At 38.2% G+C, this 18349-nt stretch overlaps 1 protein-coding gene across 3 annotated transcripts; it reads left to right on the top strand.

Moving 5' to 3' along the window:
• Positions 1 to 80: 80 nt before the first annotated feature.
• LOC107751288 (zinc transporter 1-like) lies at positions 81 to 8868 on the top strand. Of its 3 annotated transcripts, XM_016566964.1 has the most exons (3): positions 81 to 279; positions 383 to 995; positions 6570 to 8868. In XM_016566964.1, exons 2-3 carry the CDS (start codon positions 404 to 406, stop codon positions 7460 to 7462), a joined length of 1485 nt encoding a protein of 494 aa, XP_016422450.1. In that variant the 5' UTR covers positions 81 to 279; positions 383 to 403; the 3' UTR covers positions 7463 to 8868. The 3 variants fall into 3 exon arrangements, with proteins under 3 accessions (XP_016422450.1, XP_016422449.1, XP_016422451.1); XM_016566963.1 differs by having other exon boundaries at positions 81 to 995; XM_016566965.1 differs by having other exon boundaries at positions 81 to 986.
• Positions 8869 to 18349: the final 9481 nt, after the last annotated feature.

The raw sequence follows: 18349 nt of genomic DNA on the forward strand, positions 1-18349 counted from the left end.
TTATCCGTTTTATTTTTATAATTGTGATTATTCACAATTATATCACTCCGTGATGTACGTGTGCTATCAGGGAAGTGTGGGTATTTGGACAAGGGGTCTGAATTTAGCAATGCAGTTCTTCGCTTTGCCTGTAACGAGTTAAATTTTCCTCGATCCCAAGCGTTCAGCCAATCGCAGGCGAGTGTGGGCGTGGCCTGACGCTGAGCGTGTTCCGTGTGGAAAGTTCGCCGGTCCGGGTGCAAAGTTTCAGCCGTCTGCAGACGGGAGACAGAAGACGAGCACAATAACCGGATCAAAGAGTCGCTTACCGTCTGCCTGGCGGCGTGAATGAGTTCTGTTATGGGATATTAAACCGAAGCGGTATCGTGTTCGTTTACAGCTTTGTTCGTATCGCGGCGGAATCATGGCCTGCGCGCCGAACCGGGTCCGCCTGCTCTGCATGCTGTCGCTCACCTTCGGCTTTTTCATCGTGGAAGTGGTGGTGAGCCGGATCACGTCTTCTCTAGCGATGCTGTCGGACTCCTTTCATATGCTGTCGGACGTGATCGCGCTGGTCGTGGCTCTGGTGGCGGTGCGTTTCGCGGAGCAGACCCAGTCCACCAACAAAAACACGTTCGGCTGGATCCGGGCCGAGGTGATGGGCGCGCTGGTCAACGCCGTGTTCCTCACCGCGCTCTGCTTCACCATCATCCTGGAGGCCATCGAGCGTTTCACGGAGCCCCATGAGATCGAGAAGCCCGAGGTGGTGATTGGGGTGGGGGCCGCGGGGCTGCTGGTCAACCTGTTTGGGCTCTGTCTCTTTCATGGGCACGCCGGAGGCGGCGGACACGGCCACAGCCACGGGGGGCACAAAAAACACAAGAACGGGAAGGTGCGCCGGTGTGAGACGCTGGAGGATAGTCGGTCCACGGGCGAAGAGACCAATAATCTGGTCGGGAATCAGAACAACAGCCCTAATGGCGTTAATCCGGACAGGAGCAGAGCCGGTAAATCGGGTTTGTGTCATTAAAACTCATTCATATGGTCACTAGATAGATATTCTTAATTATACAAAACAAGCGGGATCGGGTATGTATTAGTCAGATTAAAGTAGGATGGTGTAACGGGAGAAACGTGTGCAAAACTTTCCTCTTTGGGCTTTTGTTTCTCGTTGGGCATTGGGTTTGTTAATATGCAACCACTGGCAACAAACTCATTAAGTTCGAGCGATTGTTCACCCCAAAATGAATTATGTCATCATTTATGCCACCCTCATGTCATTTCAAACCTGTATGACTTTGTTTTGTGGAACATAAAAGAAGATATTTTGAGAAATGTCTCCGTGGGGTTTTTGTCCATACAGTAGAAGTCAGTGGTAGCTAAACTATTTGGTTACCAGGAATCATCTTAAGTTTGTTTAAAAAGTGGTAACCAAAACTGTTTAGTGGTTTGGAATGACATTTAAGGTGTGCAAAGGATGACAGGATTGACATTTTTGGGTAAACTATGCCTGTAAGTAAATACCTTAATTATAATGCACAACTGTTTAAGTTGTGAAAAGTTGAGGGAAAAAAAGCTAAAACCAACCTATGCTGGTCAAGCTGATGTTCAGCTGGTTGGTCAGCTGGTCCCCCAGCCTGACCAGCTAAAGAAGTGGTCAAAACTCCTCTAAAACCAGCCTGAAGACCAGCAAAAACTAGTCAACCAGCTTAGGCTGGTTTTGGCTGTTTTTTAGCAGGGTTGACTTTACTAAATTAAACTATGGTTACATGGTTTTTGCTAACATATAGTTACTATATTATTACTACAGTCAAATTGTGGTGATTTTGTATTAGCTGTCACTGCTGTTGGACATGATCACTGATCATGCTAGTCGTAGCTCTGGTAACTGTTCTGGGCTTTGTTTGGGGACTGTCAAAATAGCCTTCAATCTAAGCCACGTAGGTGGTCAGCTAACAGTTCAGTTTCTTAACCCCTTAAGTGTCATCCCCATTTTTGAACATAAATGTGAAAGTGCACTATCCAAACTTAAATAGTTATAATTCATAAATACAGACTTATGGTTGGACTCTTTTTTTTAAGACAATCTGCAGATTATTGCAGAAGTGGAATCATTTCAAAATATTAAAGTATCAAAAAGTTATAATTAAGACCGTGTAGGAATTTGGGGTCACACTGCTGTTGGACATGATCACTGATCATGCTAGTCGTAGCTCTGGTAACTGTTCTGGGCTTTGTTTGGGGACTGTCAAAATAGCCTTCAATCTAAGCCACGTAGGTGGTCAGCTAACAGTTCAGTTTCTTAACCCCTTAAGTGTCATCCCCCATTTTTGAACATAAATGTGAAAGAGCACTATCCAAACTTAAATTGTTATAATTCATGAAAACAGACTTATGGTTGGACTCTTTTTTTAAGACAATCTGCAGATTATTGCAGAAGTGGAATCATTTCAAAATATTAAAGTATCAAAAAGTTATAGAAGTTTAAATTTACTGTAAAGAAAATGCACTGTACCATTTCTTTATTTTATATAAAATAAATATTTTCCAAAATATTTTTGAATCCAAAAAATTAAAGCCTTATGTCTAAATAAGATATGTTCCAAATTTGAAGTTGATATAAAAAGAATTGAGGTTCCTGTGAGATTTTCTTTTGGGTGTTATACCACAAACGGTTACCGGGTGCTATCCAAACTCCATAGGAATATTTTGATGCATTTTTCTGTCACAAATGTCTAACTTTCTCTGTCAGTATTACGTCTATCACAAAATATGGAATCTTGAGACTCGGACCTTTCAGACGATATGAATTTTGTCAAGATTATAAAAAGGTTTGATTCTAAAAGCCCCTAATACATTTTGCAATATGACACTTGACACCGCCCACTAAGGGGGAGGAGTCCACTAAAAGATTTTACAGTAACATTTCCATGGTAACGCAATGTCCGATTTCAAAATGGTTTTCACAGGATGAATTTTGAGGTTTTAAGCTTTCAAATTATTTATAATTTATGATGATTACTAAAACATGTGATAGAGAAAAAATGACAACGAATAAAAAGAGCGACAACCGGCCCGGCTGTGACACACCAAGCCAACATCAAAGAACTATTGGTGACGGTGTTGCCGTCCCGTCTGCATCTGGGCCAGTAAGTTGCATTTGAACACACTGCAGACGCTAACGCCTACACTAACAGCCAACTAGCGCATACCTTCTGTGCCTGCATTTTAGTAAATAGCTATCTGTACCAGCAGGTGGCAGTAGTCTGTATTCTTTATTCAAAAAGGGAAGCCAGAAGTAGAACTGCAGATATACAAACCGTAAACCATAAGCAGTGCTAACTACCATTTTCGTTATTTTCTCGCTTACTTCATATGAATTTGTTTTGTTATTAAAATATATCTAATAAGATGCAAATGGAACTGGCATTATCAGCCCTTGGTCTTGTTCTTGTAGAAGAAGAAAGGAAGAACAGGAGGTGTATAAATAAATAATAATGAGAAACGGTTGGCCACTTCTGTTTTCCTTGTTGTGCACTGGTTCGCTAAGCTAAACAGCCAATCAGAGTGATCTCTCTTACCAACGCCAGTTCAACATGCACCAAAAAGCCGCAGACGGCGTCTGACTAGTGCAAACAGTGAAGAACTTACCGCAAAAACTGCCGACAGATGCTCAACAAAGGCCCGTCATTGGACCGCACCAGCTGACCAATGACTTGGTGTGTCACTGGCCTTAGAGGTTTTCCTTCTGCTGCTTGCCTGTCCATTATCACACACTATTTATTTGATTAATCCATTTTTGTGATAGTTTGAGCAACAATCAACCTTGCGCTTTTGCATAATTAGGTTAAATGCATTTTGTTTCCATGGATTCACAACAATGGGATGGCATGGCAGCTCATTACCAGTGAAGATCATGTGCAAACACTTTCTTTCTGTGCTTTTATCTGTGTTTATCTGATAAGCAGAATTGTATAGATATGTTCTTTCAACAAAAGCAGTTTATTCCAAATACAAGCTGAAACAGTCACTCAGCTTATCTAGAGCAATTTCAACCAAGGCCTTGTCTGCTTGCATGTTTAAGACACCGCAGATGAAATCTGAACAGATGGGTCACATCACATGAGAGATGAACAGATGGGTTACATCACCCACAGCCGGCTTTTGGAAGAACTTTACATTGGTTGGCACACCAAGGTCGATCGAACTATAAAGTTTTAATAATTGTTCTAATTCTGAGAATAGGGAAGTCCACACTATAGCTATAATTATAATGACACAGAGCAATGATGATTGAGAGTCCAAAAGCATTCACTGTGTGATAAAGCCTATTAGAATACAGTTACAATGTCCCTATAATTCAAGTTATGGAAGCAAAAAATATCCCTGTATGGGTTGTTTTTTACATTTAGAAGATATGACATATTTAGCTAATATCACACAAGCGTGTTGTTTTCCTGAATATGGGAAGTGCAATCGCAAATGTTGTATTGATTTTATACAACAGTTCAACAAACAAGAAGTTAATATTGAGTGAGATGCATTTTTGACATAATATTGTCTTTTTTTTTTTTTTCTGTTTCGCCAACAAAAATAGTTCCCAACAAAGCCAGAACAGGACATTTGTGCATCTCAAAGCAGCACTGCAATGTTTCATTCCTGAATGAATCGGTTTTTGAACAAATCATTTGAGTCAATAATTCAATGATCCATTCATAAAGACAATCGCTTGCTTTGTTTCTAAACGAATCGTTTTAAAGAATGATTCAATGAGTCACTCAGGGACTTGTCATCGCCTATTGCCGTTATTAAATATAACAAAAATTGTTATATTTATATATACACATGACAGGCCTAAACCAGCCAAGGTACCAGCTCAAAAACACACTCAGCAAAATATTGTTTAATTATTGTTATCGGAATAAAATTTTTTGTTAATATTGCACACCTCTAGAATCCACTTTAAAACGACTTTAAAGAGCAGGAAATGACTGCAGCGTGTGCTTAAAATAAACAGAATGGGATTATGCGATGGTGTAGATGTTAATATAGTTATTGTTGCAGTTATTGTTATCATTCTTGGTGTGAACAAGCCTATACTTTCTGTTGTGGAATACTGTTTTTGCCTATGTAATGAAAGTCAGCCGGGTCTAATGTTGTTTTTGGGCTCCATCAGCATTAATTATATAGGTAAAAACATTCTTCTAAATTAGGGCTGCACGATTAATCGAAATTAAATCGCGATTAGGCAGAAGCTGCGATTGTCATGCATATCTTTCAGTGAAGCACGGTTCTGTGATCAGTAGTAAATCTCCATCCGAAGGCCAGAGGGCGCTCTTGCGCTGAAACTCTAAATGCGCCTCGCAGAAGAAACCCAGGAAATGCCTATCACTGCAGCTGAATAAACAGAAGATTCAACTGTTTTCATGAATTCAACGTGACTTAAACACACGACTACAACAATATATGGTTTATCTGAGTTTGTCTTATAATAATTTTTATTATAATGAAGTATATCTATAATGCAATGCTAATCGACATAGCCTTTATCACTGCTTAGAATACTATGAAATATGTTGCGTGCCTTATTCTGTGTAAGAAGCCACGTCATCTCAGAGAAGGATTTATTTCAAACACTCGACTGACGTTATGAAGTGAGTTTGGAGTAAAAACATGTTATTAAATGTGGTATTTTCATGTGCTTTCAGATGGAGCAGCATTTACTACACAGCGCCGTAGTTCACTGACAAGCTACGCAAATAGCTTTCATAATCGCTGAACGATTTCTTCGATTTCATAATCGTGCATTTAAATCGTCTGCGATTATGAACGCAATTTTGCATAGCTTGTCAGTGAACTACGGCTCTGTGTAGTAAATGCTGCTCCATCTGAAAGCACGTTCTGGAGATTTACTACTAATCACAGAACCGGCTTCACTAACAAAATGCGCATGACTATCGCATTCGATTAATCGTGCAGCCCTATTCTAAATCTCTTCCTTTGTGTTCCACAGAATAGGTTGTACAGATTTGAAACGACATTGAGTATTTTGGGGTGAACTATCACAAGCAATATCACATTTTACTAAATATCAGCACATATTTAAAAGCTGGTCTGGAACAGAGTATGTGAGTGGAGCAACAATAGTTTCCCCTCCCCTCTCAAAGTGTTCTGTAATCCAATACAATTTTCTGTTCTCCACTTGGTCCCTGCTAGTTGGCATGAGACACACTTTGAGCCAGAGAAACAATAATAATTGTTTAAATAAATAATAAAAAAATTATTCCTTCTCACTCCAGTAAAAAAATAATGTAACTCCACACCACATTCCACTTGACACTGCTCCCATACTTTTGTCTGGAATGCTGTGAATACAAACAAGTTGTACAAATAGTGAAACATTCCAGTGCTTTTATACACCCACATTTCCTCAAATTTGTTAAAAAGTTCCTCAGAAGTTGAAAAGTTTGCCTTTCCAAGGTAAATGGAGCAAAGTATTACTGCTGATTAATTTCAATTAAAATATACAAACTGCTGTTTTGTGCAGATTTTCTTGGAATTTTCATACTTGCTTACTTTCTCCTCCGTAGAGATGTGTCACAGTGACAGCCTGGATTTGCAGATTAACGGCAGCGCTCCGTACGAAGAGCTTGAGAATGGACACGACTCGGCATCCCAGCTCAACATGCGGGGTGTTTTCCTGCACGTGCTGGGCGACGCTCTCGGCTCGGTTATCGTGGTAATCAACGCCATCATCTTCATATTGGTATGGAATCCATGCAAGCCGGGTGAAATCTGTGAGAACCCTTGTGTGGGCCAACATTGCGCAGACCATTCACTCAATATCAGCAGTGCAGTAACTAACGGCACCAAAATAGCAGGACCCTGTTGGGTGCTTTATCTTGACCCCACACTCTGCATCATTATGGTCTGTATCCTCCTCTACACCACATACCCATTGTTGAAGGAGTCTGCACTTATCCTGCTACAGACCGTGCCCAAGCAAATCGACATGCATCAGCTCAACGCTCGCCTGCGGGAACTGGAGGGCGTGTTGGCGGTGCACGAGCTGCACATCTGGCAGCTGGCGGGCAGTCGCATAATCGCCACCGCGCACATCAAATGCCACGACCCCACGTCCTACATGGACGTAGCCAAGCGTATCAAGGACTTTTTCCATGATGAGGGCATCCACGCTACAACCATTCAACCGGAATTCGTAACGGTGAACTCTGAGTCTCGCACTTCACTCTGCGAGCTCTCCTGTAGAACGCAGTGTGCACCAAAGCTCTGTTGTGGCGCCGTTGATTCCGCAAAGCCTCCTGATGGAGCTGTAGATGCGAAGAAATCGTGTGAAGCCAAAACCCCAACTGTAACCAGTACTTCTGCTACATCTCTGGAGATCATCAGCGAGTCTGTGGAGGAAACGAGCAGGCCAGAATCCATTGTGATCATGACTAGGGAGGTGGAATCGTCATTGTGAGCGAGAAGCAGGATAGACACAGAACATTCTGTTCTGTTAAGGGTACCGATGTGTATTGGATCAGCTGACAGATTTCTGCCATGCTGTGAGAAGAACTGAGCCCAAACACACTCATGATAACACACACACACCACACAGCCCTATATCTCAGATACCACACCAACATACAGACAATATAAATAGGCTGGAGAGCAAGGCTGGCCTCCTCTGCATGTGTGTTTACCGCATCGTCTGATTGGTGTGTCCGTGCCAAAGCTTCTCTTCATACAGGACATCAGACATTTGTGTCCTTCCTGTGGATGTAATGCAACGACAAGCAATTTTAACGTTCAGCTGCTGGACCAAGTAGAAAGGTCTGGACCAGTTTTTTCTACCCATATGTGTTTTCTGTTTTATTCTTCACACTTTGTTTTCTTAGTCATATTCAAACTTTCAATTTTGTGAGAGATGTAATAATTTATGTATTTAAGTTATTGGTAATTCAGTATTTTTTTCAAAGAGCTTTTTGTAAGATTAGGTGATATGATATTAGAGGTTTAAAAAATATATATTTCACTTTCACAACAAATGATCTATGCTTTAACCGAGAGTATTTTTAGATGATGTTTTCAAAGATTGCTGTTCAATCTTTCACTTTTTTTTTTTTTAGATGATCTCTTTTATTAGACATCAGAAGATGTGTCGACAGTACTTCACCATGCCTATAATTCAATCTGCTGTGTTATAGCACTGAATCTAGTCAGTGTAGGAACTAGACAAACATTCTCTTATTGGTTTTTATAAAAGCTGATGCCTTGTTTGTTCTGTTGTTGTTAATCAAAAAAGGAGGTGAAAATGCTGTAAAAAGAATATATATATATATATATATATATGCTGGAAGGTGACATGTTTTGTCCATGCTGTCATAAAAGTGAAGGGACCTCCTCAGATTAGTGGAAAACATTAATTTGTGCATGACCAAATATACTTGTGGTTATATGGAAAGCTTTTAGAAACCAAGCAAAATTTGTAAACCAAAAGACAAGGGAGTTGCTTTCTGAAATACACAGAAGTAGGTTTGGGTTGAACACATCATTTGGGGTGTCGCACAATCTACTCAGTGGCCTTCATTGGGGAAAAACATATGATATATGAACTCTTCACGACACTATTTATTTATATCTGCAAACTTTAGCATTTGGTGAAAATATGCAATTTATGAAAAACAGAAATACTACTAGTCTTTATTATTAGTCGTTTAGTGAATTTCTTAGAAATCTGTAGAGTAAAGATGAGCTTACAGTATAAATGTGCTGACGGAGTGTTTGTATCACTGAGGATTTTAAAAGTACCATGCCAGCGGAAATGTTTTTTGATATATTACTGTCAGATATGTCATTGTGAATTAAACATGCTTGTTTGGTACTGTTCAATTAATGTCTGTTTTGTCACTTTTTTTTTAGAGAAGTTGATTCAGTCAAGGTTTTTGATTTGACCAAGTAATGAATAGAATAGGATACCTGAACGCCGTACAATGAATAGAAAAGCTCTATGAAAATTATAAATCAGGCCAAGTCAACTTTAAAAGCTGGCCAGGATGAAACGTGTAAATGCTAAAGAGCAGCGGGCTCAGTATTTATCCCTGGGGGACATCAGTCTTCATTTCAGTTTCAGCCTTAACTCCACCAAGAGATGCAAAGTGAAAACAATTAGACATAAAACTATTTTAGAACAAAGACATTCTAATGCTGATCACATTTAGTAAACAGAAATTATCAGCTTAGAAGTCAATGCAATATGTAACCAAGAGATATTTTGTTTGCTTCCCAGACAAAGAGCAAATGAATCCAGAAGTAGATTATACCAATATGGTCTAATGTGAATTTATAGAAGTTATGGTATGTAACAGGGAATGCACCAGTTATTGTTTGATTTAACAAAAAAAGAAATAAAATGTGTTTAAATTACAGTGTTAATTTTACCTTTCACAATTAATTATTTTGACCCTTTCACATTTAGTATATAAAGTAAACTTAAATTTAAAGTAAAAATAAATTTAATAACAAATAAATTGTATTACATTATAGTGTAACAACATTCAGCAATGCAGAATGACTTGCTTATTCTGGAGTTCTAACATCATTCCCTTGACAATTCAACTCAATTGCTGTCAGATGCACTGTGACTCATTTACTCTCCAGTTGGTAAATGTATAGCAATATTAAAGGGATAGTTCTCCCAAAAATGAAAATTTGATGTTTATCTGCTTACCCCCAGGGCATCCAAGATGTAGGTGACTTTGTTTCTTCAGTAGAACACAAACGAAGATTTTTAACTCAAACCGTTGCAGTCTGTCAGTCTTATAATGGAAGTGAATGGGAATCACGGCTTTGAGAGTCAAAAAAACATACCCAAACAAAACCAAATTAATCCCTGCAGCTCGTGACGATACATTGATGTGTAAAGACACAAAACGATCGGTCTGTGCAAGAAACTGAACAGTATTTATATCATTTTTTACCTCTGATTCACCGCAATGTCTGAACTGTCAATGGTCCATTTGAGAGATAGGTGGCGGTAATGCACTTATAAGTCTGTGATCTGCCGTAAAGCAAGAAGAAGAAGACGCATCACGCACCGGCTGAATAAGAAGACGAGAACGCGCTCAGGACAGTTCGGACATTGTGGTGAATCAGAGGTAAAAAACGATATAAACACTGTTCAGTTTCTTGCACAGACCGATCGTTTCGTGTCTTTGCAGATCAATGTATCGTCACGAGCCGCATGGTTTAATTTGGTTTTGTTTGTGTATGTTTTTTTGACTCTCAAAGCCGTGATTCCCATTCACTTCCATTATATGACTGACAGACTGCAACGGTTTGAGTTAAAAATCTTCATTTGTGTTCTACTGAAGAAACAAAGTCACCTACATCTTGGATGCCCTGGGGGTAAGCAGATAAACATCACATTTTCATTTTTGGGTGAACTATCCCTTTAACATTTCAAACTTCGAAAGACTTCAGTCTGGCTTGATTCTGTCATTGTTTGCTATAACTGCTGACAACCCTACCTCTGCTACAAAAACCTTGCCATCTGCAAACAATGGACAGTTGGATGGTGGAAGATGTTTGGCTAAGCACTCTAGTTTTTAGGCATAGTGACCATTCAACTAAAAAGAACTTATATTGCAAAAACGGTTTCTATGAAGAAGTCTGTGGTAACATTTTGTCTCAGTGCTGTATATCTATCTTGACATTACATTCCAGCTTCACAAAAAAAAAAAAAGGTTTCGTTTTTACAATGGCGTTTCAGTGGGCCACAAACAGTCATTGTATTTTGAACATAATATCCTTGAAAATCTTGTGAAATGGAAAGATAAATAGCATTGCCTAATTTTAAAGACAAATACTAGATAACATCTAAGGTGTGTGGTTGATGAGACTTTCAGCACAACTCTAGTTTAAGGAAATGTGACTGAAAGGTAAAAGACAGAGACTCCATTCAGCCAGTTATTGCAGAACCTTTAGTCATGATGGAAACTAGCTATGGCTCAATTAAAAGAAAAAAGGAGAGAGAAAGGTATTTCCATTGCATGAAAGCCACATGCAGCCTGTTAATTAATCCCACACAGCAGCACCCTGGCTAATCAAAGCCGTCACATGACTCTGCAGTCTAACCGAGAGGTTCAGCAAAAGCCTGCTTTCATAATGACCCAGCACCTGTTTCCCTGCCGAAAGATTCACATTAACCCCATAAAGCAATCTCCTTCAATGTGAAGAATAGTCAAAATCTTCCTAAATATTATACAAGAAGCTAAATATCCATTTAAAGACTATTCAGATTATGCAGTCATATTCCAATATACTCCAATAATGGAGTATGTATCTTTATCTTAGGGTAATCATTCAGAATAAAGACCTTTTATAAGAAATATATGTGCATGTCACATGAATCAGTATCTTAACAAAACTTCAGGCAGTTTTTCAAGCTGTAGATTTGAGAGTGGCCTTAGTACAGTAGAAGGTGGCAAGAGATTACGCTTCACTGCCTGCGGCAAACCACAGTCATATGCAGACTTTGATCTCACTGAGGTCAAGAAGTACAATGTCATGTACTTCAGGTGATGCAACAAGCAATATCACCAGATTTCAGATGTGTCAAAGATGAATTCCAGCAATTTCATTCCCCCAAGCCGCACTAACTGTGTTTATTCCATATTTTTAATTTTTAACATCTTAATGCATGTTACCGGTAAAGAATTAATGTATGCATATATATTTTTCTGTACTTGTTTTTTTTTTTTTTTTTGGCCACTTTGTTTTAAGGTCTAATTCTCCCTATTAACAAGCCATTAACTACAACTTTTTGCTACTACAACTTCACTAAATTCCTAATTTGCTGCTTAATAATAGTAAGGTAGTTGTTAAATTTAGGTATTGGGCAGGTTTAGGAATGTAGAATATGGTCATGCAGAATATGTCCTTTATACGAACTAATAAACAGCCAATATGTTAACAATATGCATGCGAATAAGCAACTATAGTGAGAACTGGTCCTTATACTAAAATGTTACCCTTTTTTAACCTCATAATCTTTCATCAAAATATCATAACTTGAGTGATATGACTCACTTTTTTCTGGCTGCACTGCACTTAAGACAACCGCATTTAATTCTCTATTTCAGTATGCAACTCACACTTATCTTGATTAAGTCAACAACCGTTGGATGAAATTCAAAAAAGTCTTGCCCAATATCTTTGTTTGATTGCAACATGTTTCATGCTGACATGACTGACATTGGCATCTTTAAATTTGTGATTTCTCAGTTTTAGTTGATGTTTTTCACATACTTATTGGCACTTACTTATTGTTCATTCAAACACTTTATGTACTGAGTATGCACATATCTTAGTGAGCTATAGAACCTCACCCAAAACACACACATTCCTCTCACAGCTGTTACAAGAAACAGAGATTAAAGCAACAGCCCAATATCACAGCAGGACTATAAAGTTCATGGTGATCAGATCACATACAGAAACAACATAAACACGGGTGTGAACCTGGAGAGACAAGTGCTTGAGAAGAAGTTTCTGGGTGGAATGCTGCCTTCACGGTGCTATTCTTGGAAATGTCCAGATTTCCATTTCTGAAGTCATAATTACAAGTTTGTCATGTTCAAGTGCTTTGTTGTCAGAAAGAATAGAAATCATGAAGGGCACCAGGTCCATTCTTACCTATTTCATGGGGAAATCTTATTAAAGCCAAAACGTATTGAAGATATTTAATCAATCTCGCACAAATCTAAAAAAAAAATGTAGTGTCCCATTTGTTGACAACCATATAAACCAGGAGTTCTCAACTCTGGTCCACTTTCCTGCAGATTTTAGTTCCAACATTGATCACACTCACCTGCCTGTAACTTTCTAGTGATCCTAAAGATTTAATTACCTTGTTCAGGTGTGTTTGATTTGGGTTGGAGTGAAACGCTGCAGGAAAGTGGACCTCAAGGGCCAGAGCTGTGAACCCCAACTATAAACATTACATGGGCTATTATATACATTCAATGCAGTATCTAGATATGCAGCTTGCTGACGATTCTTGCTGACATACTTGAGAATTTCAAGTATGCAAATGTAAAATGCATACAATATGCATCAAATATTTGATGAAAGCAATAGATGTTGTGGGAAAACAAATTCAAATTAACAGTCATTCCTTATTGTTCTACTGTGATATTGGCTTGCCCAACTTTGAAAGTCAGGTATCTGATGGTGCGTTCAAGTCATGTCGGATAGATCGTATTTACGAGTTGAACGCACATGAACGCCACCACAAAGTCGTTATTACGAGTGGGAAACTCGAAATTTTCTTTAAGCCCCGAGTTTCCGAGTTGGGGGCGTGTCAATGAGAAAAATGGCGGAATCGATGGATGCAATGTCTGTAGTTGACGGTAAATTTTTGTTTAAATTGATAGTTTAGTTGTCCTATAAACTTAAATTGGTCATGTTCTTGTTACGCAGCTAGTTAAAGAAATCCAAGTAAAAAAATGCTATAATTTATGCACCTATAGGTGAAAAATATTTTGATTTGCCATGTTGCATTTAGCTAACAGCTTTTTTTAATCTCTGTATTTTAGCATTTGTTGAAGCTGAAAATCAGTTATACTGAGATCCTGATCTAAAAAAAATATTAAAAACGCAAAACACACCTGATGCGAATTCTTTGCTCTTCATTTTCTATAAGCAGAGTTAACAGACCGTTGTATTTTCTTGTAATTTAATAAAGAATGTACACCGCCATCTTGTGCCGACTAAACTGACTTGAACGCACCTGATGTCGTAATTACGACTTGTCAACTCGTAAGTATGAACGTCCCAGGAGGACTTGAACGCAGCATGAGTTTCCCAGCCTTAAATATGACACCCAAAAAAGAAAGTTCTGTCATTAATTACTCACCCTCATGTCGTTCTAAACCCGTAAGACCTCCGTTCATCTTCGGAACACAAATTAAGATATTTTTGATGAATTCTGAGAACTCTCTGACCCTCCCATAGACAGCAATGTAATTACCACGATCAAGGTCCAGAAACATAGCAAGGAGATCGGTAAAATAAGCTACGAGAATTGTACGCAAAGAAAACAAAAATCCACTGAACGTAAACAGCGTATGCTGTTCTGAGTCAGCTGTGTCACGCGGATACGCTGTTTTTGCTTTGATTTGAACAAAAACAACATATCCGCGTGACGCAGCTGACACAGAAAAGCATACGCTGTTTACGTTTAGTGGATACTCTCCAAAACGGCGCTATAGGGTGACGTGGAGGAGACGAATTGTTGAATAAAGTCGTTATTTTTCTTTTCTTTGCATACAAAAAGTATTCTCGTAGCTTCGTAAAATACCAAACAGTCAAAAAAGAACTCCCTTGCCATTGGTCAGTTTTTCGCGGGCAAGTTCACTACTGTAAATTGATTTACAGTAGTGAGGAAATACAGTAGTGACCGTATATTTTCCCATAATCCTTTGCGGTTTACAGTAAAATACTGTATACACATTTTACAGTATCTTGCTGTACATATTAGCCTACAGTATAATTACTGTTCAAATTACAAAAATCTGTTACAGTGTGGTATTTTAATGATTTTGTTTGGTGTGACAAAATCCCTTTTTAGTCCATTAGCTGTGTTCAGTTCCTCCTAATTGTTTTCTTTCTTTCTTGTATTTCCCTGTATCTGTTAATTAATTGTAGTCTGCTCTCCTGCAGTGTTGGGGGTAACGCGTTACAAGTAACGTGCGTTACGTAATAATATTTTCTGAAGTAACTAGTAAAGTAACGCATTACTTTATAAATTTACACATGAATATTCGAGTTACTTTTAAAAAAAAGTAACGCGAGTTACTTTTTTCAGTTTAATTCTGTTTATAAAATACATTTCCTTCCTGATTATTTTAATACGTAATTGTCGTAAAAGTTTTATTTATAAAGTGCAGGTTGCTGTACAAGAAGAAAATACATAAAGCTTCAATCATAAATACATGCGATAGTATACAGTCCATACATACATATACACATGCATACATATAAATACACAGAGACGTAACAGTAAAACCAGAAAGCACAACACAACACACCCCAGTAATTTCACAGCAAAACATTAATCAGAAGAAGGCTGGAAATACTGTAAGAAAAGATAGGTTTTTAGTTGAGGTTTGAATGATGAGATAGTGAGGGTGTCGCGAAGAATTGGTGGAAGAGAGTTCCAGAGTTTCAGAGCTACAGCACTGAAAGATCTACCACCCGATATGAGATGAAAACAAGGTACAGTAAGCAGGTTTAAATCAGATGGCCGAAGAGAGCGAGAATAGTGCAGCAGTTCGGATAGATAATGGGGAGCAAGTCCATGAGGACATTTAAAATTTACCAAAAGAATTTTATACTGAATGCGAACAGAAACAGGCAACCAATGTAGATTATAAAGTAAAGGGGTCGTGTGTTTAACACATCCATAATGTTGTTGCTGAAAGAGCTTCTGGGATTATTCTGATAGTAATTTGTTAAAACTTTTACACTCCTAAGTTTGCTTTTGATGTCCAATGGTTGAGGAGTAAGGAGAATAATGTCACCTTATTGTACCCAGTTACTCCCATAATTCAAGAAAAGGACCATGGGGCATTGGAAAAAAGTGGATTGAAGTGTTTCCCAAACCAGTGTCTGAGTTTGCTCACTCACTTATTCAGTGGACTATATTAGTGCAGTAATGTAAGGAATAGTGAATGAATGTATAAAGAAGTACATAGAGCCCAAGACACATGATTTTTTTCCTCAAACCAGTTATCCCATCCCAAAGTCATCAGTCAACACGCAGTTACCCACCCATCAAGAAAAGTTCAAACTTCCTGGATTCAGTTCAGAAAAACATATGGATGGAAATAATCCAAATGTATTACTATGGTGTAAGGTTAAAGTTTAGGGTGTAGGTTGGAGTTTGGGGTTAATATATGTTTCAGCACTGTGTAAACAATGTCATCTTTTGAATCGGCTGTGGGGCGGGGTTTGTGTTTAACTGGTTTTAGGGGGAAAAAATCACACTTCCACAACCTAAAATGAAAGGGTCAAATAAGGGAGACATCCAAAATGTGAACTGCTGGTGTGCTTGCAGGAACAGGGTTGGGAAACACTAGTTCACTGCCACACACGTGCTAAGATAAGACATTGCACATCAGTACTTCTACATGTGACCAAAACAAGGAAATAAAAACAATCACCTCTGAACTTGCTGACTTGAAACATTAGAACCCTGGAATAAGGCCAAAACAGCTCTGAGAGTGCCAGCATCAGCATGCTGTTGCAGTGGCCATAAAAACAGCCATTAACCCACTTTCACTGATAAACTTTTGGGCATAAACTGAAAAGATTTTCTTCTTCTTCTGAGAATCACGCTTCTGGGATTATGCAACAAAAAGAAACACTGAAGAGAAGCGTGTTCTTTCTTCTACATGAGTCAGACTTAGTGAGTCAGAAAGAATTGTGAAATCCTGAAGAAAAGGAAGGGTGGAATCTAATGGATTCATTTTCACTTCATCAGATGATGTAAAACTCCAACTCTCTCAAAAATCAAAATTCTGTCATTTAGTTTATAGAAACATGGGGCTGTCAAATATTTAAAAAATGGCAAAGAAGTGCCATCAAAGTATCATACAAGTACTCAATTTGAACATTATGCTGGCTAAAGAACAGACTAAGTTGTTACATCATTGACTATTACAAAATCAATGGCAAAATGACAAAAAATTTGAATCTGAAGATGAATCTGAACACAGGCTAAAAGTGAGCTTCTGTGGGAAAATGATATAGCCTACATTTTGATATGTTCTTCACACAAACAAATTCTATGTTTTCAGAAGACCTGAAATGTAGTGCACGAATCACATGAACTACTTGGTGTCTTCATGGCCTTCTTAGAGCTTGTGAGCCCCTTGTTGTAGTATAGTTAGGACTTTGTAAAGATTTCTGCCTTTATGTTCCACGAAAAAGATAATGGCATACAAGTCTGGACATGTAGCTGATTAAATAAGTGTGATTTTCACTTTTGGGAAAAATATTCCTTGAAAACCCAAAAGCAGAAAAAAATAAGCTAGCAATGAGGCCTATTATTTATAGCTTTATCAAACATTATCAATTACATATATATTTTATCAATGTGTGGGTTCCTAATCATTCCCCATTATCGATAAGCAGTACGGTAAAGCTCAAATATGCAGTCCAGGGTCATAGATAGTTTAGTTGGTAGATGAAATCGGTCCTTGAGCAAAGGCCATTAAAAAAGCCCATGTAAGCAAATGCTGGAAACCCCCATCACTGGTACAAACCGCTCACATGATCTGTACTGGCACTTCCTTTTTTTTCATTATTATTTAATTTCATTAATATATATATATATATATATATATCATATTTTTATTTACATTTAATAAACACATAATTTTAAAAAAATGCTGTAAATGTGAATCATTATGATTTGCATATTGCTTGTTTACAAGAATAAATACGCTATTTTAGTGTGGTGATGAAACGTGTTTTCTCGAAAATTTTCAAGTGTACAAAAGAAAAGCTCCATTTTACTTGCGTGCTCTAATTATTTCTTCTAACCTCAGTAGAAATGGCAGGAATGGGGGCTCATTATAACTTGTATACGTCAGAACTGATTAACAAGAGGACATTGGGTGACTAGGTAATTTTCTTTAATGCCTTTCAGATCTTGACATTAGAGTAAAGCAATGCAGCACAATATACGGTGGGCGAGAAGTGCAAAACAAATCACAATTCTGAAAACAAAATAACAAATTACAAACGCAAATGCAAGTCTAAAAAACTAAATAACAATTCAGAAAACACAACAACAATTCAGAAAACATTATAACAAGTCAGAAAACACAATGACAAATTCGAAAACAAAATAACAAGTCAGAAAACACAACGACAAACCAGACAAACCGGAAGAGGTAGGTATAGTTTGAGACAGCGCCATTGGTTTGGGATTACTCACCGCTGACTGGACGAGACATCTGTCAATCAACGTATACAGGGAAGAACCAGCCGAAGAACAGCATAGTCGTGGTAGAAAGTTCGGAGATGGTATTAAAGTAGCTCAGTTTAAATGTATTGTATGAATTGCCCTTACTCTGGAATAAAAAATACGGGGTGTCTATTTACATTTAGTTAAAAGTGGCTGTAAGTCATCAGCTCCAGTGGTGCAGATGGATAAGTGTGTGTTATTGGCTTTTTGACGCGATCGACCCGGGTTCGATCCCGTCTTTTGCCTAACTTTTTTTTCCTCCCTTTTCAAATCTCGTATTAGCAATGGATTCTATTTACACTAAGTGAAAATAGCAGTATTTTTAGCAAT

The sequence above is a fragment of the Sinocyclocheilus rhinocerous genome, unplaced genomic scaffold (assembly GCF_001515625.1).
Source record: "Sinocyclocheilus rhinocerous isolate Xijiao unplaced genomic scaffold, SAMN03320098_v1.1 scaffold1132, whole genome shotgun sequence".
Lineage (NCBI taxonomy): Eukaryota > Metazoa > Chordata > Actinopteri > Cypriniformes > Cyprinidae > Sinocyclocheilus > Sinocyclocheilus rhinocerous.

Bases quoted from the DNA above. Each gene is read 5' to 3' on its own strand.
- LOC107751288 (XM_016566963.1), top strand. From the start codon at position 404: ATGGCCTGCGCGCCGAACCGGGTCCGCCTGCTCTGCATGCTGTCGCTC. The intron at 996-6,569 runs GTTTGTGTCATT...TCTCCTCCGTAG, and splicing joins GAGCAGAGCCGGTAAATCGG to AGATGTGTCACAGTGACAGC.